This window comes from Netta rufina, assembly GCF_964035555.1.
Source record: "Netta rufina genome assembly, chromosome: 1".
In the NCBI taxonomy this organism is placed as follows: domain Eukaryota; kingdom Metazoa; phylum Chordata; class Aves; order Anseriformes; family Anatidae; genus Netta; species Netta rufina.
The window spans coordinates 19,098,442-19,123,731 of NC_140123.1; the positions used below are offsets into that span (position 1 = coordinate 19,098,442).

Consider the following 25,290-nt stretch of genomic DNA (forward strand, 5'->3'; position numbering starts at 1 on the left):
GCCCTGCCAGCGACGTCCCTGGGGGTGCACGGGGAGCTGGGGGGGGGACACAGCCAGGAGCTGGCCCAGCCTGGCCAAAGGGACATCCCATGCCATGTGGCATCATGCTCAGCAATAACATCTGTTATTACATCTGGAGTAAAGAAAGAGGAAGAGGAGGACATTGGGACATGAACATTGCCAAGGTTTTCGCTGAGGTGGCTGCTCTGGGGAAGCACTAGGGTAGATGGTTCCCACTGGCAGTGCCAGTTTTAATTCATGTTTAAGCAGTTACTGGGCAAGCCAAACAAACAACAAAAATCCAAATAATTTCTCTTTCAGAAGAACCAGTTCCATCAATGCTGTTCCCAGCACCTCCTAGCTAAATGACAGCCTTTCTCCGGTCATATCAGATCAACAGCAAGGATTTTCCAGCCTCATCCCTGCCTCCTTGCACTGCACAAAATGCTCCCATTGTGTTTCTGCGGCGTCTTACCGGTTTGAAGCAGCCCAAAACAAGCAACTGTGGCTTCATCTGGAAAGTATGTATTGTTATGATACTGTAAAACTAAGTGCAAGATCCAATGTTAAAACCTGTAAGAAGTACAGAGGAAGGTTTTCACAATAGATGAAATTACAGGAGCTTTTTAATGCCTTCTGCTGGAAAACATCACGTTTTGTCGTGGCAGCCCAGAGGTGTTGGACCCGTTTGGAGTTCAGGGTCCCCTGGGCAGTGCTCAGTTCTGTGACAGTAATTGCCACCTGGGCTTAAACTAAACTTTACAAACATCCCATCTAGGGCAAATTTGCAGCCCTATATTCTATAAAATGGAATCTTAAAAAATAAAAAGCAAAAATTTAACTTCAGCACAAAGGTTTCCTATGTTCACATGTAAGTATGGGCTCTTGACCTTTCCATGTTGGACTACACTTCACTCAGATAAACAAGATCCTGGATGCTTCTGTCCCTTGCACATCTCCACTTCTTGTGAGTGCAGGTCCAAAATCCAAGCAGGAGAAAGAACTCTACAAAGCCAAGGTCACCGAGACTGAAGAAGAAACCCCACACACGAGTGCTGTGGCTTGGACCCAGAGCTGGACCTGTCAGTCCTCAAAGTGCAAAGACATTTCTGGGACTTCTGTCATCAGAACGTTGTCTCATACATGCCCGTAGTATTTTGGGAAGGGAAAATGCTGAGGAATGTGCGACCCTGTGGAGAATTTCTCTGAATGTACTTTAAAGAGATAGCTCATGCAGTTTCCCAGCAAACCAGCAACCCTAAGCAGCCTGGCGCATTGCAAAACTGTCCTCTGAATTTTGTGGAAACAAAGGCAGGAGTTCCTTCTTCTTTCTGAGATCACTGAATATAACTGATAGAAGCCCTTTGACACCGGCTTGCTACAAAGCTGTGTCAAAGCAAATGTGACCTTCCCCAGAGGTCAGTTTTTGCCTCTCCATTCGCTTTGATTTGTGATAGCACACCCCCACGTGCACACACCTGAGAAGTCGATGGCGTAGAGCAGCTGAGGACCCTGGCAGCACAACTGTGCACAGGATCCTGGGGAAGGGGAGCAGGCAGCCAGCACAAACACAGCCATTTACACTTGGGTAACTAGACCCAAATTAAATTGCAAAATTTCTCCATAAGACTAGGAAGCAAAAGAGCATTACATTTTCCTACTGTCACACTAGTTGCTCTGTTGAAGTCTTCCAGGCTCCCATCCTCGTGGAGGACTCCTGTTTTCCGTATCTCCATCTCTGCCAGATTACCACAGCTGCACGTTCCCCAAGGCCTTTTTGTAACTCCACACTGTGGCAATGCAATCCTGACCTGTAACTACACAGGCACTTGCAGTGTATCACACCTTGGTTTTGAGAACCAAGACTTAGTCACGTAATTTTGTCTTGAAAACCATTTTTTTTCCTGTTTAGTTTTATCCTTCTTTTAATTCAGCACTATCCTGCTTTCCAAACGAAGCACAGCTGATTTTTGCCTAAATATATGATGTAGATAGGACAACACTATATCTTAGTACCTTTCCAACTAAATAATGTCAATCACAAAATACTCATTTTAACCCAACAGAATGACTACAGACAGTAAATTCATGCTCCTGCTTTGCCAGAAGCAAACTACTTCCATGACATTCAGAGATGTAGGAAAGGAGGGACTGAGCCTTCTTCAATGAAGCAGCTGAGCATTTCCTTGTATCTGCCCTTTCTTCCTCAGATGACACAAAATCACTGGTTTGAATTTCCTACCAGCATTAAATTATTGGCTTTGATATGAACACAGTTAGTCTGCTTCCAATAAGAATAACTAATTCAAATATACTAATTTACTATTAGTAACTAATAGTAAAATATACCTAACAAGGAAAACGATCAATAATAAATTGGTATAACAGAATACAGTATGACAAAGATATGGTTTAAAAAGATATGACCTATAGGTGTAATCATTAAAAACAATAGAGGATTTTAAAATACGCAGTTATGTAAAAAACAAACCACATGAGAAATTCTTTCAGAATATCTCTTAGTTTACCACAGAACAATTGCTTGAACCTTGCTTCTTCTGCTAATACTCAAACAAAATAAATATTTGACCTTAGCTGGGTAGGTTCTGCAACTTGCTAGGACTGTTGGTGCTAAAAGTCCTCGTAACACACTCGAGGTGCTATTACTGCAAGTCTATTGCATTTGAGAAAAAAAAAAATAGGACAAAAGGAGTGACACAAAACTGAAAGTAATTAAACCAATTAATTTAACAGAATCAGGATTTGTATCTGACAAGCAGTTCAGCTCCAACAAGTTGCTCCCCAGAAGGGATTTTTCAACACCCAATTAGCAGACCAATTGCACAGGCCTATAAGCAGCTCCTTGCAAATTACCAGCTAAATACCCTAGAAGTAGTTATTGATGGACTGTTAGGAGAAAGCCAAGAGGGGAAAGTAAATGGAAAAAAGTGAAAAGGGAGAGAGGATAAGGAGAGAGAGAGAAGGCAAGACTGGAGAGGAAAATCAGGGAGAGATAAAAATCAAGAAAAAAGAAAAAAGCTTTATAGCAGGTCTAGAAACCAGGAGTTTGCATCCCATAATTTGAATTAACATTATATATATATTTTATACATATAAATTTTATTTATTTATTATTCTTTATTTATTTATTATATATTTTATATATAATTTCTTTGAGGCTGATTTGTTTAAGCCACATCAACTTTTGATACAAACTAGGCCAAAATTCAAAGGAAACTTGGAGTTATCATAGCTAAGGCTGGAAGGGAGCTTAGGAGGTCTCTGGTCCAAGCTCCTGCTGATCAAAAGGGATCAGTTGTGAATAGGCTACAAAACCTTGGGAAGAAGAGAGCCCGTCTCACCCTTTTAGCTAACTTTTCCTGATGTTTTCCAGTTGTTGTTGTATTTATTAAGCAGTAATTTTGTGTGCTTCAAATCCTAAGCAAATGCAGCCAGAATACATTTTTTGCTGAGCCTCTCCCCCACCAGAAGCTGTGGGCCTGGGTGGGGAGCAGTGCTCTGAGGTGAGCTGTGCCATGTCCTGACCTGGCGAGGAGCTGGGTCACCGCACAGGAGCATTTCTGGCACCCTCCCATTCCCTCCCAAGGCTTTTGCCCAGAGAGAAAACCGCTCCCTTGCAGCAGGGCGCAGCGTCTGCAGCAAGTGGTCACCCACACAAGAGCTGCTGGAGACTGCACATTATTTTTTGCCTATTTATTCCCATCGACTTCAATAAATTGTTTTATCAAGGCACTGGTTTCTCAAGAGAAAGATGTAGTGCTACCACTAGAGTATCACACAAGACCACAGGAGAACACCTTTCTCATTAAAATCTTTTATTCATAAGCAAATAATAAAAATGGAGGCAAATATTTGATGACACGATCGAGTTTTAAAATATCTCAGAAAAAAAGCAATGAGAGCTAATTAGTTCTGACAGTGTCACATGCTCATAGCGGAACAGGTCTGATCTTGAAAGTAACTGGAGCCTTCTGAGGCCTTGTCTAAAATACAAAAACATACATCAAGTGAGGAAATCAGCCTCAATTAATTTATTATTGCTTAATAAGGCACCAAGAGCGAGGGCTGACCTCCCCAACTTCAGATGGCTAAATGAAGGTTGTGCCTGTCACTGTGGGAATAAAAAGCATTAGAAGAAATTTGACAATATTAGGTCTATATTGGGATAAAATAAATTGAGTTTACGAATTCTCCTTTCTCTCTGCTGATTATAAAAGAGCACAGGGCAATCTCTGCATCATGCCTCCCATCCCATGCTCCACGTCCAGAGACGTGCTCTTGGCCCACCACGTGCATGAAGCGACGCAACTTATCTCAGGTCTCGTTCATTGCAACCCATGCAGAAGTAAGTGGTGTTAGCGTGCACATGCAGACATTGCTGCTGTTCAGCACCAGAACTAATTAAGCTGCAGTAACCTGGTTGTATACCTGCATCTTCTGTAACGAACAAGATTTGAAATGCCCCTGAGCAGAGCATTAGCAAAGCAAGAGCTTAACGCTTTGGGATCTGTGCTGTAGCTGAAGTTACATGACCAGCTGGCACAAGATTCAGAAATGCTTAACTCGAGTAATGTGGGTGCAATGCACTGTTCCAAGTTATTATCTGCAAAACAATGCTGCCCCAAGGTTCCAGCTAAAATCAACATCCAGCTATATTACATGGTGCGGACTGAAGCACGCCACTGCAGCACCAGGAGACACTTCTACCTCCAGCTGCACCCTCCACCTTTACACAAACGTTGTGCCTCACACCTAAGCCACTGCATCTGGGAGCAAAGTATCAGATACCTGAGGTCTACAGCTGAGCCCTAAAGAAACGCTGATTGTTTCTGTACAAAATAGACAAGGAAACAAAGCGGGGAGCTGGCTTCCCAGGATCACTCAGAAGGTTGTGGAGTAGCCTGAAAGAGTCCAGACCAATCCACTATACCACGTCATCTCCCAAAACAACTTTTAATCACATTATTTCTGACAGGCAAATTTTAGAATAGATCATATGTCTACGCAGCAATGCCTACGGACAGGTTGTCATACCTGACTGAAGTTTGGGCAAAGCCATGGGGTATCAAAGTGTGTGGTCTGAAGAACTGAGCAGAGGTCTCTGGTAAATCTTCAGAACCGGGGGGGGGGATGAGGGAGGGATTTATTTACTCACATTTAGATCATCACACTAGTACAGAAGTGCCAAAAGGAGGGAAAGAACGAATAATTCTTTCCCTTACATTGTGGAACAGCTACAGAGCTAAGCTGAAGTGACCCTTACTGCTGCTGAGGTCTCAGCTCACTGGCCAGCAAATCTTCTCTTTGCTTAAGACAACCTCCCCCTACCTACAGTCAGTGCTTTACAAATTAACCTCACTGCCACTTTGATTGGCGGGTGAGGGCTTGTTTTCTCCAGTGACAAACAGCTGATGTTTGCCAATTTCAGATCCCTGCATAAGCAAATATTGTTCAAGTGCTGAATTTCTAAGCAAGCTAGAAAAATGCGTTAAAAGATGATTGTGTTCCAGCCCAGCATTGCACAATATTCATACTGCTAAAGCTACTTAATACTTGCACATCCAATGCATATATATAATTTGATGAAGTTTTAACTGAACTTTTAATAACTGTTTCCAGTTACTCATGAATTATGTCGTGACAAAAATTGGACCAAAAGTTTCATTGGTCTCTATACAAGTGCATATCAGTGCTTGCACATTCAGTCTCCTCTTCTGCATGACCAAAATTTTCCACTTTTTATGAAGAACTGCTCTTCACTTGGTCTCTCCTGTTAGATGAGGTGCACCTCAGTTGGATGACATTTGTTTTTTCAGCTTGGCAAGACCAGTAAGACATTCATCTCTCCATTCCCTCCTGGCATTGAGGTGTTTCGGAACAACTGGAATTTTTTCAGACATTGCCTGAAACAGAAAATTTAGGAGACGATTAAATCTCATTTTCCTGAGTAGTAAGAAGGATTATTTTCTTGCTTTCGCTGCATCAGAACAAGTATCCTTCAATACAAACTGTCATATAGTCTATCACAGGCAATAGGCCGCTAAATCTTCACATGGCTGACTGGAAATTAGCTAACCTGTATGAGAGAAGTGCTCCCACTTGGAGAAGGTTGGCTTGAATGTTGCAATGAAGGTGCCTACAGAAACATTAGTGCATCAGTTTCTTTTCTCAGTTTACCCCACACAGCCACTGTCTCGCCTACTTGACAATAATCTTTTATTAAGTAGGAAGGAGGACACCTGGACTTGCATGCTGCTAAACATATGCTCTAAAACAAATTTGTGGGTGTATATGTAACACTGTAGTCTCTCTTCTGGCTCCTAATAAATCTAATAATAGATAACATTTTTTTTGAAAACATCTGTTTTAGGAATGCCAGTTACAGTCTAAATGACAGGGAAAGAGATGTAACAAACCTATAATTTTATTTTTGTTTTTTAATGGAAAATGTGGGAAAGAACATAGCACTATATTCCGAAGGTAGAAGCCTGAACAAATCAGAAGGCAAAAATATTATTTGCAAGTAAATGGAGGGGAAAAAAGTGCTACTGAGTGCATAAACAAAGTTTGCCAAATGTATCTGCTAAATGTATCACTGAAGGTAGAAGAACAGATAGAAAACTCAAGCAAGCTAGCACAATGGAAACAGATTTTCATTTAAGGAAAAACAGCTGGGTTTGAGAGTGGAGGTACAGATTACAAGGCCATCTTTGCCAAAGCAGCACCTGAGGTCTTCAGTTTAAAAGGCAATTGTTGAGAAACCGGATAAAACCTCGTTCTGCTACTAATAATTGGCAAGTTGCAGTCACTCCAGAAAGCAAAAATCAGGGGGAAGGATAGATGTGTAAGATAAGAGATGTTTAATGGTTTACTCTTAAGAGAGGATTCTTGCAAGCTCATCTTTGGCATTGAAAACTGCAGATAATAGGCACAGAAACAAATGCTGAACTGGAATCTGGCATTCCTTGAAGAAAACCAACCTGTTTCATTTTAATTAAAAGCTTCTAATTGTGAATAACTCCACAGTTGTCACAGATTGTTATTACAAGCAGACTATATTGTTTAAGCATAGAAGAATCTTCCTTTTTAACATAGCTGATGTTGAAATTGCATTAACATAAAGAGGAACAAAAAGCTATTTTCCAGACAGAGTGCCTGCATATACGGAATTAACGTGTGACAGCTAAACACAAACAATTTATTATACACACGTTCTTCAGCAAAGCATTAAAAAAGGCAATGATGAAAGGTAGAATTAGGAAATGGCAATACTTTGGAGTTAACTGCTATGAACACACATAATATCCTATATGGTAAATATAAACAAATTGTTGGCTTTGAAACATAATAGACATACTAGGTCCTGATAGAGCATAGCACTTAAAAAACACATCTTTTCTGTAAGCATGCAAATAGCCTCAGCAGACTGCTCACATGCTTAACGTCAACACACCTTTGTATTCATTACAGACTGGAGATCTAGCTTGTAAATATACTAAATCAATAGAACAGCTGGAGGAAAAAAGCCATAGGACTTACGCAGGAAGACTGAGTAGGAGGAAGACACACGGAGAAAAGTTGTTGTGTAGGAAAGGAAATTTGGAGCTGTGCATGTAACAATTGAGAACACGACAGACAGTAAGAAATAGCATGGGGGATTTAATGTAAATAACCCACAGTTGTTATCAGTTGACTCCTAGTAATGTTATTCACCTGCTAGATGTATTCCCTTGATGTACTTCAAAGTACTTTGGAAAAGGGACTTACATAATCATGTATGTTCTGTACTAATGTTTTTGCTCAAGGTACACGTTCACACAAGAAATAGATTACAGTTGTCTCTAACAGTAAATTGAAATTATACATACATTAAAACAAAAGCTAACATTCTTGGTTCTGAAAGTCACTGCATCTATTGACTCTCTCTATATTTACCTGACTGATTTTCTGCTCAGTTTCGCCTGAAAATTCTGGAACTGGTCCAAAGGTGTTCAGAACAAGTTTCATACCTTCACGGTATCTTTCACAGTAATTTGAAATACCTAAAAATAAGAGTAAAAAAGTACATTTGAACAGAAATTCCTACTTTAAGTTCAATAACATTACCTGTGCTTAAGCCTTGTCTTAAATCAGAGTCCAAAAAAGGTGTGCTACTATGCCTAAGACACCTTTATCACCAAGGAAAAATGGATTCTATCCACTGCACTTCCATTAAAGTTCAAGAAAAAAATCATATAGGACATGCCTTCATTGCAAAACCAGTTAATGTTCCATACCAGCAGGCAATGCTATGTGAGGGAAGCAGTAGGCAACCATGGGCATACTTGTGCTTTGTTACTTGAGACAAGAAAACCTCCCCAAACAGTGTCCACAGGGAGAACACTCTCACCTTCTTTCCTCTTGTTCAGTATGTGTCTTACCAGGTGGTTTTGATTTTATTTATTGACCTTGAATGGGGCGAAGCTCTGGGGAAGAGTCAAAGACATGGAGACCCAGATGGTCTTCACTGAAGGAGAAAGACTTGAGAAGGAACAGATGGATACTTGCAGATTAACACCTTGTTGTGCAACTAGGGGTGACAACAGGGATTTGGTTTTTATGATCACAGAGCCCCCTCTGAGGGATGAGCAGTGCTAGAAGAAAATGGGATTCACCCAACAAATTGAGGGAAATGCATTTTTGCCATAAAACTGGCCAATCTGGTGAGGAAAGCTTTATATTAGGAACACTGGAAAAGCAAGATTACAACATGTAGTCATATGACGAAGGGATGTACTGGGGTGAAAAGACAGGAGTGGATGGTAACAGGTACAAGACAAACCTCACAAAAACAAAATAAGGCAGGAGGAGTCCACCTGCAGTGCACATGCAGCCTGGAAAACAAGCAGGACAAGAGCTCCATGTGTGGTCACACAGCTACAGGACTGTTAGAGTAACTCAGATATGATGGGATTGCCCACATTGCCAGAGCGTTGCAGTGGACAAATACCAAATACAAACTCTTCAGGAAAGACAGGCAGAAAAGACAAGGAGGAGGTGTTACTATCTTTGTAAAGAAGCAGTTCAGAGGTGTGGAACTCTTTTATGGGATGGATAACAGGCTTGATGAGAGCACCAGCAGAGAGGCCAGTAAAGAAGATCTCATAGCGGGAGTGTGTTACAGGCCATCCACACAATCAGGGTAAGTAGGTGGATGAATTAAAAAGCTGGAAGGCAACACATCAGAACGCAAGCAGGTAAGCATATTTCTGGAGAGTGTCAGGGACAAGCTCATGATAAAGGTACTGGATGGGCCAACCAGGGGTGATGCAAAGCTGGCTCTGCTTTTCAGTAACAAGGAACTTCTGGTTGGGGTATGAGAATCAGTGGCAGCCTTGACTGTAGCAACCATGAAATATTGGAGTTGAAGATCCTGAAAGGAGTAAGGAAGAGTATTAGTAGGCAGCAGACTTGAGTTGATTCAGAAAATTGGTGAGATCCCAATGAGATGCTGCTCTGAGGGGCGAGGCAGCTCAGGAAAGCCAGCTGCTCTTTAAGGACAGCATCCTCCAAGGGCAAGACCTCGATTCTCAGGAAGACAGGTAGGTAAGGAGAAATTTAAAAGCACTGTCCATGCATGTCCAATGCAATGCTTACAGAAAAGCCAAAGCTCAACTCCAGTTGAGACTTGCAGAGATATCAAGGACAACACGAAGGGCTTCTACTGTTATATTAGTAATAAAAGGTTGAACAAGGGAAGTCTGGGCCTGTTGCTGAATTAGTGACTGGAGAAACAGGTAATGCTGAGTAACTCATTCCTTTCTTCAGCAAGGTCTCCCATCCCTCCATGCTTAAGAGGCAGGGTTCAAGGAAAAAGAGAGCAACCAGAGGGAGGTGAGCCCTACCTAAGTCCATCAAACCACACAGACTGCATTCAAGGATACAAGAGAAAAGGCCAATGTCCTTGCAAGGCCACATGTTGTTTTTTTTTAAATCATGACAATTAATACACTGATCAAATCATTTGAGATTCCCAAATGACAGCAAATATTGCAAATATTGCCCTCATCCTCAGAAAATGTCAGAAGAACAATCCAGGGTACTACAGGCCACTTGATCTCACTTCTGTCCCTGAGAAAATCAAGGAACAAGTCCTTGACTGGAAACAAATGCTTGGGCACAGGAATAAGAGGAAAGTGATTGTTAACAGTCAAGTACTTGCCAATGGTAAATCGTATCTGACCAGCCTCACTGACTTCTGTTATAAAATCACTGTATATATGAGTAATGGGAAAGTCGTGGATATCATTTACTTCAACTTCAGAAGGGCATTTGGCACTGATCCCATGATATTCTTGTATCAAACATAGGACATTAGGGTCTAGATGTTTGGATAATTAGACGTTAGGAAGAACTTCTTTACTGACAGGGTTGTTAGGCATTGGAATAGGCTGCCCAGGGAAGTGGTTGAGTCACCATCTCTGGAGGTCTTTAAAAGGTGTTTAGATGTAGAACTTAGTGATATGGTTTAGTGGAGGACTTGTTAGTGTTAGGTCAGAGGTTGGACTAGGTGATCTTGAGGTCTCTTCCAACTTGGATGATTCTGTGATGTATAAAGATGCAGTGAATGCTCAGGCTCAGAAGGTAGCAGTTAATGGGTTATACTCTACTCAGAGGCCAATAAAAGTGGAGTACCACAGGAATCTATCCCGAGAACTGTACTGCATAATAGCAATTAAATCTTTGAATGATACTAAGGTGGTTGGGGGATGGAGGAGGAGGACCAGCGGATACACTGGAGGGCAAGTATCCAGAACAACTTAGGCTGGAAGAATAGGTTGACATAGACCTTAAAAAAATAATTAACAAGGACAAATGGAAGGTCCTGCACCTCAGAAGAAAGAACTCAGTCATGGAATGGTTGAGGTTGGAAGGCACCACTGGATCTCATCTGGTTCAACACTCCCGCTCAAGCAGGAACACCTAGAGCAGCTTATCCAGCACCATATCCAGGTGGCTTTTGAAGATCTCCAAAAAGAGAGACTCTGCCTTTCTGGGCAACCTGTTCCATTGTTCAGTCAACTCAACTTGCAACAACACAGACCCATGCACCCCAAGAATTCCCAATCCCTGTAGGCAACAAACTGAATGTAGCACCTCTGAGTATAACCCACTTTACTCTTTGATAGCCATTGCATGGAGCAGCTGCATTTTCCAGCAGTGGAAACAAATATCCTCAGACACTACTGAAAGGGTCAGGATCTACAAGGTCAGTCAAAATGCTCCTGACATCAGATGTGCAAAATATAGATTCAGCACCAGTAGCAAGAGGCTTGGGGAAAAGAGAAGAATGACTTTTCCAATTAAAATTGACAATGACATACCAGTCTTACAGAAGAGAGCATTAAAAGGACCAGTAACAATGTGAATTTTCTTCATCCTAGCATGGAAAAATGGCTATCAGGAAAGCTATGTTCAATGGATAGATAAGAATAAGAAAGGGAGCACGGAAGCTGGAAGTCTAAACCCATTAGGATCTGTACCCAAAGGCTGAAGTCCTGCTGACAAATAAAGCCCCTGACTGACGACCTCTGACCAGCACCCCAGAAAGCAGGTAGTCAGAGAACCACAGAACCAGCTAGCTGGTAATGATGGGTAAAATGGCAGTCAGGTAGACCTTGGCCAAAGGTACAGCTTTAGGAGGAATCCCAAAATAATTAGTGCTGAGGCGTTAAAGAGTAGCTCTAGTGATACATGCACCTAAAAGAGAACTCAGTCATCTAGCAGACTCCTTAGTGCTGTTAACTACCACAGTCAAGAAGGGACAAGTCAGCCTTTCCCAGTGAACATCAATCTAGAAGTCATGAGCTGCACCACAACAGCACACAAGTAATGCTATTCTGTCAGTAAGCAAGTCAACACAGGTAAGAATGCAATTATCCCAATGAATAATGCAAATCTGAGACAGGAAGTTCTGAATATCCACTAAAAGCCTGTGACAAATTCCCTTTTCTGACAACCTTAGAACTGAAGAACTTTCACCTTTCATTCTCATTTTAATGAGCTAATTACCCATGCAAAGAGAAAGAGAAAGCTCCAGAAGACTAAGGCAGGTGGGGACAGCCACCAACTCTTTCGCGAAGGCTCAGGAAATTGTGCAGGCTGAGAAGCACCAGTCTGAACTCATCACGGTCTTACCCAGCCACAAAATGCGAGAAACGTAAGTGGGGTGGCCTGACTACCGCACCAAAGAATCCTAGGTCAGGTCATCAAGCAGTCTCTTTCCTGAACAGCTTACAAACAGTTCCCTGGAATGCAGTACTGTGTGGTATCAATACCACAGAAGTCACACCTGTCTAACCCTAAATGGTTGAGGTTAAAGGTGGATGAAGGAACGGAAACCTCAGACTACTGGCAGCCATGAATCATAAACTACAATACTTACACGGCACAGCACACCTCACAGCCTGAATTCGCTGAAGTACGTGCATTCCAAAAGGCTTCTGAGGTCAATAAGAGTATGGAGAACGTTGTTGTTCCTGGACTTAAGACAGAACAACTTTCAAAGGAAAAACTTCCATTAAGAAATTAGCACTCTGAAGTTAGAATGATCATCACAAGCAACTAAAGGGACAGAATGGGAGAACATATCCATTGCAAGAGAGCGACCTGGGAAGATTTGAGTGTATTGAACCCTCTTCAAAAATGAAGAAACATTCTCATGTCAGAGGGAAGGAAGGAAACTCTCAGAAAAAGGACAACTTTGTAGTAGCTTGAAGCTACATGTAGCGCCAAGAGCATACCAATCAGCATTTAGTCAACCTACCTCCTTGTGTTATCTACCCATGGAACACATCTGCTCCTCGAACACTCTCTGGCATGTTCTGGCCTTCTCCAGCACAGAAAGAGGAGGACAACTGGTCATACTAATTGAACAAAATACAAAGTTTCCATATAACTAGAGAACTGATATACCTTATCAGTTGTACAGAACTTTTTGTCTGTGTCAGTCAGGAAAACTGAACAAAGCCAGAAACATTCAAATTGCCTAGTGGCCACCAAAACATCACTGACAGGAAATATGATTGAGGAAGAGAAGCATTACCATGGGATGTTGAACAGGCTGTGATATGATTTTATCTCTTCATTGAGGGCATAAGCAGGGACCATCCTCCTCCATAAAGTCTCTGCAAAGGATCACTGGTTACTGGAACACTGACCATACCTTGTTATTAGCATAAAGGGCCTGTGTGCTACCTCTTAACAGCTAGGTTCACAGACTCTGGCACCTAAAGCCAACCTAAATCAACCTGCAGCAGATATTCTGGATGATACTTATGCACCAACCACAAGATGACGATGCTTACATTTCACCTTACTCACGTGAGCTTCTTATAACAGCGAAGAGTCTGAGCAAGAGGTTTGCCCCCACATCATGCAATGTCATAGAAAGTTCCCACATATAGAAGCAGAAATAACTGATGCTGAGGAGTGCAGAACTACATGGACACCTTGCTAACTCACAGCTGCTAGCAGCAGCTGTTGCCAGCTGGACAATCACAAAAGCAGAAATGGTTATTCAGCCAAACATGGCAATTCAAGCAAATCCACACAAGCAATTAGTAATCGAATGAATGGTAAACAAAGCAGTGTCAGTGACCAGTTATTCCGGTGCTTCAATGGCTGACAAAGGTCTATGACACCTACACCAGTGCTGAATAGTTTGGGATTGGTAATTTTCCAATAGCCAAGGTGAACCTCTCAACCACCTGGTCAGCCTGTGTAATAATACCACAGATCTGAGTAGTTCTGATTCTAGTACAGTCACGAGAAGGTAAAACAGAAGTCTGTGTCAGTTTTTTTGTTTTTTGTTTTTTTTTTCCTCCCCTTTGGGAGTCTCAGCCTAAAGAGAGAACATTAGTATTTTGGGAAGCAAAATGCTTGGCTTATCCATTTACCTAGTGGATGTGAACTCCTGGGTTGGAGATGGCCTTCAAAGCTCACTCAGCCAGCTAGGCCTGGAAATTGAGCTCCTACTGGAGCTCACCTACAGCTTGAATGAATCAGAGTAATTTCTGGGTGGGTGTTTCTTACCAAGGTAACAAAGACATGGCAAACGCAAGTTGGGTAATATAATTCACTCACTGCATGCAATGTATGAATGAAAAGAAGCCTTAGGCAAAGTCATCAAAACAAGAAAAGATAAAAACAAAATATTATGGCTGTAGAGAAGAGCAGCACTACAGCTTACCTCAACATTGTAGCTGAAATAGCAACATGCAGGCATGTATGCTGCTTGCCAAATGGTGTGGATGCTCTATGCTAACACTTTCCAGTCTCAAGAGAAGGGAACACACTGAAAGTTGAATATATGTATATGTATATATGGTACTACTCAAAGACTTAATAATAATAGTAATTAATTTCAAAATAGGTTAACTTGAGATAGCACTCCCAGCATGAAATCTCAAGAGACACCCACTGTTTGACTTGATGTAAGTAGTCAAGATCAACCCTATGCTGCCAGCTTTAAGAAACTGCTTGAGCAATGGGGAACACTGCTGGAAAAATTACTTTGCTTTTCAAATGCAAACTCAAAATGATAAATATTTGACTCCAGATCTTCAGACTTAAGAGTTCCTTGACTCAAAGGTCAGGGCTACTGCAAAGGTGGATGAGAAGAGCACTTGACTGGAGCATAGTGACAAGAAGATGGAAAACAAGTATGACAGAGTCCCTTTAACTTTAATCCTTGTTGATACTACCCAGGCAGCATCTTAAGCTGGATGAATTAGTATCTGTAAACAGTGTGAGATAAGACAGGGCAGTACCTGGGAGCTGGAGAAACAGGAAAATGGTGGCAAATAGGGCTATTAAAGACACTCACCATCTTTCCTTGCATCCAGTTACTGTGCCTCATTATTTCCAACTGGAAAGAAAAGAATGACAAGATGCATCTGGGACAAAGAGGGGAAGCAACTTGCAGTACAGGAATGACAACAGTTTCCTTTTTCCCCGTGTGGTTTGTTGTCTCCCTGTCCAACCTCTGTCTTCCCTGCACTGACCTCATCCATGTTGGAGAGAGGCAGCTAGGAGAGAAGGCAGATGTTGCAGCAGACATCTGAGAACTACAACCACAGCACAGAAATACCTCCAGAGAAGGCAGGAGTTCCCTGAATCTCCCTTCCACTACACTTCCAACTGTGATGGAGAGGGAAAGAAGAGGAAGGAATAACAAAGGGTTTTAAGGGAGTAGCAGATACGGATTACAGAGATGAAAAGGGGTACAACCTAACTTCCATGAAAGTCTCTATCCCACTCAGCATTTCTGCCTGGTAAAGTGCAGTTAAAAGAATGAGTTACCGTAAGCGAGATGAGGGCATTCATTCAAGGCTCTTTAGCTGCCCATACTTTTTTTTTTTTTTTTTTTTTTTTTTTTTTTACCACCACCAAAGGAAGAATAAGCTACACTTCTGGTTTGCAGGTCCTCACCTGAAGGACTTGCACTGGTGTGACACAAACATGGGTATTGGTGAAATGTCTCTAGCTGCATCAAGATGAATGGGGTGTTGAGGATGGAAAAGAAAAGGAACTCTGGACAGGCTTTTAGCTTAGAAGTATGCATAAAACGCTTTTTGGCCTTTAAAAGACCTCTTTGCAAGCAGAGGTCCTATAAAGGCGATGGGAAGAATGGGGAAAAAGAAGAGAAAACATTGCAACATAAAAGGTTTTTCATGCATTTTCATGCATGTGAACAGCCTCAAGTAACTTAGCTTCTTGTCTGCTAAGACTCCTGCCTTTTTCATAAGAAGGACAACAGGCACAAAGGATGCAAGCAAACAAACTCGGTAAACGAGTTTGGCAAGGACATTACACGTGGGGCAAAATGAGGAAGGCACTGAGATATTTGTGAGACAGAAAAAGAGACAGTGGCATTAACTTGACTACTTTGAACTTGATGAGCAATGTAATAAGAAGATAGTGTAATGACTCAAAAACAGTAGGCAAGATGGTCAAGCCACTGATATAACATCAAATATTTGAGAAGACTGGGGTGGGGTCATTTTAGGAGGTAAAATCTAATAAGAGGTTGCACTTGGTAAGAATGAAGGTGAGTATAGATAAGATCAGAAAAAAAGGGGTGTATTTCAGGAACACCATGGAGGAATTTGTCATGGTTAGGATATGTTCAGTGAAAAAAGTCCCAACCTCTTTGTTTTGCTGACATTACAAGTCTCAAGAAACCTTTCTACGTGTAATTCTATCTTCATCAAGGGTGTGTTCGGACACAAATGCATGCTCTCAGTTAGGGTGTGAATTCACAGGACACTTGCCACTCGACATTAATTCCATGTGAGGTTACTTAAGCTGCATGAATACTTTCACCTACACTAAGACAGTCGTAGCAACAAAAAAGTTTTCTTCTCGCTGGTGCTGTGTTACCATCTCAGTAGCAGTGTACAAATATTCCTTTTGTTAGATTAGCTTCATATATGGATGAGTTCCATAGACAGGTCACTTGATGAGCATGCAAATTCCTCTGTTAGCACAAGGGAGAAGGCGGCACTGAGATAGGTTCTTGAGAATCAGAGCTTTATCGTGATCACTTGAGAAAAAACATGAATTCCCGTGCAAAGTAAGTTGCTCCCTTCAGAAGATGGAGAGACCCACTTTGCACCTAACAGTCCATAGTAGGAAACTGGAAAACCAACCTCTGAACTGAAAAATCAAAATAAAAATAAATAACCTTTGCTTACTGTACACAAGCATTCTCATAGAAAAAGCCCGCAGCTGCAGATGCAAACAGCAGTTCTAGGAGACTATAAACTGCTTTAATCACCCTATTGGAAAGCAAACTGAATGTGAGTAAACAGGTATGAAAGAAGAGATTGTAGGATTATGTATCACTGTGATCATCTCAGCTCTACAAGTATTCCTGAAACAAATAGAGATATTTCAGTACCATAAAACACAACACATGAGCTAGACAGAAAGAGGGGCAATCTTCCTTTTCTTTGATTTGACTACCTAATTTAAAGAGATTCAGACACCTTCTGCTTACTTGCTTGTGTCACAAAGCTCCTGAACTGGGTTGAATCCTTGCTCCCTTCATGGAAGAATTAATCCAGAGGATGTAACAATGAAAATAACCTATGCTTTAGAACTAGCCAGCATGTATGTCTACAGTAATTGTTAAAATACATACTTTTTATATGTAAAAAAAAACAACCCTTGCTTTGAATTACAGGTTATGATTCTCCTTCTTTCCCTTTGATCCTTTGTGCTTTCCATACCACACAATCATTCCACTTGTATCATCCTAAACCTATTCATCTGACAGGTGCTTCTGAGATGAGTTAGCGTTCCTTCTTCCAGTAAGAGAAGCAAAATTTTTTTGAACAAGAAGAGTCATACTGTGCTTACTGGCTATCTGTGCTTTTAAGGACCATATATCAAATCCATTTTCCATCCAGTCCATGCTATGGACACCTCACAAATACCACAGTGAGTAATAGGCAGAGTATGAACCTGGAGTGGTGTTTTTTTTTTTGTTTTGTTTTGTTTTTTTTTTTTATAAATACAATACTGAAAAATAGCCACAAAAGATCCTTCAACCTCCCCATATCCAACTCCTGTACTAGTAGTAGCAGTTTTAGATCAAGATTAAATTACAATTATAGCTCACTAAATACCCCACTACTAAAAGTAACTGACCTAAGACAGCCATTATGAAATATGCATGAAGAACTTTTGCTGCAAACATGTAAAATACCGTATATGATGGTCTGACCTCTGGTTTTACAGATGATTTTTTCTAAGGTCTTAAAAGAAATTGCCAGTTCAAGAAATAGGAGATACAGTCTTACTGAGGCTACATAAAAGAATCACTTAGTTTGGAAGTGACCTCTATGATCATCTAGTCCAATCTTTTAAATCATATTTAATATCTTCACAAGTAACAAGCATGGAACTGCTTTTGGTATGGAGAATTCTTTTTATTGCTGTAAGGGAAATTAGTAAAGATTGTGGGATGAACGTATATTTTAATGATACAGGCACATATACAGGAGGGACACTGTCGGCTAACATTATCCCTCAGTAAGGAAACAGGTAAAATGACTCTACTGAAGTCTATTCATGTCCCTTATAAAAGGAACGTAACGGCATTTCTTGTGCTACTGCCATGAGAAATCATAAGATGAAATTCAAAAAAACAGCTTACTGAAAGTGAAACCAACAATCAACATTATGATATGTAAATTGAATGTGTTTTTTTTTTTTTTTTTTTTTTTTAAAGGAGGTTACCTTTGCCTGTTGCCATTCAGTTTTCAACTTGCTGTTGCTGCTTCTGCTCCTTGTAGTGGCTTGACATTATCACTTTGATGTTCAAAGCTGTTGGCTCACAGCCAAATATTCAGAATTGCCATTACTCATGCATGGATTAACCAGTAGTCTGAGGTGGCCTAGATAATAGCTTTTGATAAGGCTACTTATGAGTATGCAGGAAAGGACTAAAGAACTAATACATGGGAACCCTGGCATTAGCACATAGGAGGGTCATGGGAGGATCTTGATGTATTGCATCACATTAACGCTGACTTCAAAAGAAATCTCTGGAATAATATTCTTTATTCAAAACCAAACAAAAATATCACACCGCCCTTACAAAGAAAAACGGTCTTCCCCACCTTCCAGGATCTCCCACAAACACTATTTTCCTCTCATGCTTCCTGCATCCCTACTATGTTTCCTCCTTGATTAGCAGTGAGGTTAAGATTGTGGAAAATTAACATTTTAAGTCTAGAAAGGTAGCTGCTGTGAAGCTAGTAAAGCTGCTGGACAGGCAAAAAAGGAGAATGGAGGCATCTCTACCTCCATTTCCTTCTGCTGCTCAAAAATAGACACTTAATGCACTGCATCAGAAGAGTGCTGTCCTGGGCAAGCAGGTGAGATCCATGATATTCCTTACTATGGGAAGCAATTCTGGGCAAACAAAGAAGTTGGCAGTGGTATAAGTGTGCCCATAAGCCATCATGTGTCCTGACATCAGCAATTTTGATGTAGAACTGTCTCTGATGAGAGCAGCATCTTGAATAAGTCTGCCAGCACAAACAGAAGCAGCTCTGGAGTTGAAGAAAAGGCATCTGCTAGATCAGGAGCAAAGGAATACTTCTCCTGGTCAAAGTTACTGAACAAAAGCACCTTGTCAGCATGTGGCCGAGTTCACAATTGTACTAGGTACATTATCATTATATAGCACTTTCAATTAAAAGTAACTTCGAAATAAAGTAACTATACAGGTATATTTTGGCTTTATATTTTGCAAACCCACCACAAGGCTACTCTTTCAGTTTATCAGCCTCCTGGATTGTATTTTATAATTTTCCTCCTCTGATCTTGAATACTAATATTCCTAACAAAAGGTAGCATTAATCTAGAATCTGAATAATCTCTGCCATGAATAAGCAACCTACCGACCAGTTGCAAATGCTACTTAAAACTGGTTTGAGATGGGAAATTTCAGAAGTGTTTTATAACAGTAACTACTTCCTGTTGGGAAGAAGGAAACTAAGCTGAATCACGATGGAGCATTAAATGTCAAAGGACACTCCAGGAAGAATATCAAAACCAACCTAAATGATTATAAATTCCATTCATCTCAAGTGAATATATATATTTAAGTCCATGATCCTAAATTCTAAGATTATATATAAAATAAGATAAAGAATACCCAAGAATGATACAGTCTCTGAAACCATTTTTTTTTTCCCTGGTACTAATACGCATGTTGTTCTGCTTTTATGTTTTAGCTGGGGCTGTTCAGCAAGTTGCTCTGACAGAATCACCTGCACATAGACAGTGCATGCAGAGGATGGCATGGCAGGTTAGTGGAATCAGGGGGCAAGGACTGGAGAACCCTGGCCTGCAAGACTCCACGTAGATTGCTGTGTTTAGGGATGTGCAGTGTGCATCAGTTCTGATATATCTTCTGAATGCATATACTTTATATCGAGTACATCTACATTCGGTAGGGAAATTACTGGAAAATTTCTGGGTGAAGCTTTTAGGAAGATGCCTCTACTTAGATGGATGGATGTTGTTTCCCTTAACAATTGCACAAAAGCAAACGCTTTGTGACATTTAATTTACTGGTATGCCACCAAACTGACAAGCAGAAAGCCTCTGGTGGAAGACACAGTTCCACATTCATATGGAAATTGACAATTTGCCCTTAAAAAACACAAATTTTTGCAAAGTGACTGATCAATAAGTAGTCATAAAACACTCCTATTTTCCACTGATATTTTACAATCTTCATTTCTTATTTTCATTTCATTATTGTATTCTTATGCATTGCAGCAGTTCCTGAAAGATCCATCAGTGGAGAAGGGGACTGCCATGTCAAGGACAATACAAAAGCAGAATAAAGACAGCCCACCACATAAAAAAAATTAAAAATGTGTTTAGTTAGTCTTTAGGAAGTAAAGATCATTCATGTTTTTTTACATTTTGTTACATTTATTGCTTAAACCTTTGTAGCTCCAGTCTCATAATTTTGATTTCATTCCATGGCATTAACTTTTATTTAGCTTGGATTTATGTATATAATTCCAGAAACACCTAAGATCTATCTTGATTATGCAAGACGTGTTGAACTGTTACCTCACTGCTTCAACTAAGTCAACTTTGTAAGAATGGTGTTTTGCAGACAGAAACAATTTCACTTCAGGAACTAAACCAGTTTAAACCAAACCAGCACCAGCCATGCTTACAGTGAACCTTTTGCTACCAGTTCCCCAAAGAAAAAAAAAAGGCACTCACCAATAGAAAGTGAGTTTCTGTTGACATGGAATTATCAGATACACTTTTTTCTGACGCTCATACAGTCCTGAACTACGTGTACTGCAGTGGTTTCAAAGCACTGGAACAGGTCTTGGAAAAATGAGGTGCACAGCTGGTGTTTCAAATAGATGTCATTTTTGACATTATGCAATGTAAGACTTTCTCCATATTTATCTCATGTTAAGGTACCTACCTTCTGCATTAAGATGCATGGTTTCCAGAGGTCCAATGAACGCATATCTCATTCCCAATCCATCAGACATCACAAGGTCTAGATCAGTAGGAGATATTACTCCTTCCTATATGGCAGAAGTAGAAGAGGGAAACTTGTGAGTGTTAAGTTTTAATGCAAAACTGATTGTTTTTTGCATATAATTAAAAAATAAATAAAATTTAAGAAGTAATACAAAGAGAGACTAGAAATAGAGTTAGTAAATGTTCATCAGAATCGTGCACCTACTATACAAGTCTTCTTGTAATTCAGTATAAACATTAATTCGCCTAACTTTTTTTTTTAAACACATTGGTAAGATCACCGTACTTCATAATCTAAATACATTTTGACAGTACCTTATTTTTTAAATTGATAGTAGATTAATACACTATGTAATACAAACTACCTGTACACACTAGTTTGCCTGATACTTACTACTTACAGTAATCCATGTATTAAAATTAAATTGACCTGTTTATGTCAACCCATAAACACTTTTCTTAGAAAAAGAGAATCAGAGAGCACATAGCAAGGGTGACACTCTTAATAGCACATGACCAAAAAGAGTTTATAGTAAAGTCCAAGTATCATACCAGTGCTTTTAAATACAGAAATTTTAGCTAAATCTTAACACCTCCCTTCATTTTCTCCTAGTTCAGGACTTTTGTGCAGACTTGCAACTGGCAGAATGGGGGTGCAGCATTTGTACTACCCTGAGGCCACTTGAAAAAAAAAAGGCTAGGACCAAACACGCAGGCAATGCAGCTGCCACTCCCTTCCAAAAAACTCACTGAATATTCAACCTACACAGCCTCAACCTGCCCAGGTTCTTGAGTTCATTGCCAGTCAGTCTTAAACCTCAGAGTTGGCAGGATAGGAAGTATACAAAATGAAGAATTTCTCCTGTTAAAAAATGAGTGCTGCTGTTCCACCCAGATGGTGTCACCTACAGGAAAGCCAACGTCCCCGTCAGGTTAGGGCAAGTACATGAAGGCTTATAAAAATGAGTTAATGAACAGTAACTTACAGCTTTACTTAAGAAAAATAATATTTATCATATGAGGTTGATTTTCCACCTACTGGAAAGGCCTGGACAAACTAAGACCTGTTCTAACTACTTCCATCAGACAAAGCTTCATTTCAAGAACTTGTCGTCTTAATTCCAAGGGACAAAAGAAAAATCATTTCCTTCTGGTTGTTAAGGTGAGAGAGATGCTGAATTGTCTGTCTACCTGTAGCCTACCTGGAGGTGATCCCCCGACACAGGACCTCTTGCTCCACGAGCCTTCTTTAGCTGCAGCAGGCAAGTAGATATACTTGTCTGCTTGGCCAAGACAGGATTGTTTTTTTTGTTAACTTTTTTGTTAACATTTTAAGATGTTTTGTTAATATCTACACTGTACAAGTCTCAGCTTAAGTGAGCTGAATCCCATCCACAGTGTCCTTCTGTGTTTGTCAAACACATCTGCTGTTACTTTAGAAGAAAATAAGCCAAGGACCAACATAACTTCCATAACCAAAGAAACTGAGTTTTTAACCATCTCAGGTTTAAATAGAGCCTTTTATAATATTCAGTCTCAAGTCTCAATCTGTTAGTAGGCATTGCTCCTATCAGAAATAACCCTGTCTGAATCACTGTCTCAGGAGACTTTTGAAATCTATCTTGAAAAAGGAAATAATGACATAATTATTACCACCAACCCACCATATTTGCAACATCCAGCTCTGGTAACAATTTAATTATATCATAGAAAAGCTAGGGTTGTAAGGGACCTGAAAGATCATCTAGTTCCAACCCCCCAGTTAGGGGCACAATGGCAGGAATAAGGAAGCATTATTTTCTTCAACCCAAAGGTAAGTCACTGGTATGGTTAACATGTCTAGAGGAAGACCAGAAGGTCTGTGTAAAGACAGGTCCAAGTGTAAACCTCAGCATTCAGGTTACAGAACTGGTGTCAGTGAAAGAAACAGGCACTACATGGGCTGTGAAAGTTTTTTTCTCCTGAAATAACACCACAACTAACAATGAGTTACGCTGGTAAAGCTGCGCTTGATGAGTGATTTTTTTTCTTCCCCTTTCAGGCTGACAAAGATTTGCAGACAAACAATTAACCACAAGTTCCAGACAAGCATCTGAATGGCAGCAGCATTTAAACTATAATATTAGAGAGTTGACAGGCTTACATAAGACTTTTGAAACAATTCAGAATCAATACAGATTAGTTTTCAAACAAAAAAGTGATCTCTTCCTTCCGATACTGTAGTCTTCGGCTTCAGTACCAATGTTTGAAGACCCGGGGCCCTTGGGATCACAGGGTGAGTGCTTTGCTCTTGGCCTCCTGCCTAAACCTATAATTTTATGGCTATGGCTGCTAAAAAGCAAAAATTGCAGTTAACAGAAGGAAAATAAAAGGTTCTTCCAGCAGAGGTCTCTTATTATTCTGTACATATAAGCTCAGTTTTCTTTGTCACACAGATCCTCTTAAAGAAAAGTCTTTTACCTTGTTCTGTTCAGAAACGAGAAGACAAGTAAGAAATATGTTAAACTGCCTTCCTCTAGGGGATAACTACTCCCACTTATGTTAAGGAGATCATAAGTTGGTGGAATGATTCAGCAGGGTGGGTGCAAGGTCAGCGAGGTGTCTTCCACAAGGACTGGTGTTTATGCTAAGAAGTAAACAAGAAAGTCTTCCACAACCCGGTTTCATTAAGTCTAGGTGTGAAACAACCCTCCCAAGGAGGATTTTTCCTCCTCTTCAATCTGCATAACCCTTCTTGCAAGTCTTCCCCTTAAGCACTTGTCAAAGGGAAGAGGAAGTACGTAAAAGTTAAAGCTTTGTTTACCAGAAGCTGACTGACTTTCACAGATGCAGAATTAAGGAGGTAATTTAAAACAAATTCCACCAAAACCCTCAGTGACCCCAATGGGCAGCTAAACTTCAAGATTTACACTGGATCAGAAACCTCCACACTGCTTGTGACACCGCTTACATACCACAATCAGATCTTCCCACGTGTTTTAATCTTCTGTGATGCCGGAGTATTATCCTCTGGTAATTTCTTAGTGATCCTTGCTATGTGGGGACCCTGTTCTCCTTTCCAAAAGCCTGTGGCAGTTCTGCCATCTCCACCTTTGGGCCCTGACCAGCCTGCCAGGTTTTACATCTGTGAGTCACACCTGCATCTCAACTTCTGTCACCGACTTGGCTTATCATCATATTAAACATGTCACGGACAAAAAACAATCTTATTTCTTCTGCTGCTGCCAATTCACCATGTTCTCCTAGTAATTTCAGCCTTTCTGGAGTTATTCTGGACTCTACTCCCTCCCTGACCACATAATAGGTCTCCAGATTTGCCACTGTATCCTCTGAATCTCCAAGATCCGGTCTTTTTTCTCTCCAATTGCTACTAATATATTCATTCTCTGTCAAAAGCACTCGTTACACCTTTTACTTCTTCACTATCATTTCAATCAAGTCCCTTCGATCCACACCCTGATGAAATCTTTTTCCAGTCCTATCATTTTGAGCACACGACTTTTCTCCTAGATTCCCCTACCAGCTCCATTTCTTCCCATTTCATCATGTTTGAGAAACTTATCCTACAGTTTACACCTTGTTACTTTGCTGGTCCTCATCTTCCCCCATGACACCCTCACGCACCTCACCCTGTAGGAACCACTGAGTATCAACACCTTCTCCCAGGGCTCTTGAACTTCCTTTTACAATATCCCCTTTTTACAGAACACTATAACTACATGCTTAATCCTCTACAGTTGTTACCTTTGTTTTTTGTTAAGGACCTAGAACAACATTGTAATACAATTAATAATAACAAATTTGGAATTTTGAAGTCTTACCAGTATTTAAGAACAGCCAAGCTAGCCACCTGAGACAGGAGGTACATGAATTAGGGACTGAAGCCAATGCACATTCTTGCTGTGAAAACAAACCGAAATGGACACAGCCAAACCACAACTGCTTATTTTCCAATAGATTAACCAAAAAAAATAAATAGCAAGACCACCCATTCTTATCGTCTACAGTCTCCATGACTATAACTTAAAAAGAATAAACCCATTTTTAACGAAATCTGTATTAAAGCAGTACTAAAGGCATACATAGAGGACAACATATAATCTTTGAGACATGCATTGTATGATCCATCTCACAAAGTAGTTTCAGCAGGTTCTTAAAGGCAGCTGAAACTCCTAAATAAGGGCAAATAAA

The 25,290-nt window shown here is 40.4% G+C and overlaps 1 protein-coding gene across 2 annotated transcripts in view; it reads right to left on the reverse strand.

Moving 5' to 3' along the window:
• Positions 1-3,870: 3,870 nt before the first annotated feature.
• CRYL1 (crystallin lambda 1) overlaps positions 3,871-25,290 on the reverse strand; it is a 58,244-nt gene continuing 36,824 nt past the window's right edge. The window contains exons 6-9 of one of the 2 annotated variants that reach the window (XM_084306586.1): positions 21,038-21,143; positions 7,957-8,063; positions 7,561-7,626; positions 3,871-5,924 (exon numbers count right to left, since the gene is read on the reverse strand). In XM_084306586.1, coding sequence (XP_084162712.1) covers positions 5,811-5,924; positions 7,561-7,626; positions 7,957-8,063; positions 21,038-21,143 — 393 coding nt within the window. In that variant the 3' untranslated portion in view covers positions 3,871-5,810. The remainder of the gene's footprint in view (positions 5,925-7,560; positions 7,627-7,956; positions 8,064-21,037; positions 21,144-25,290) is intronic. The other variant, XM_084306587.1, reaches the window with a different exon arrangement.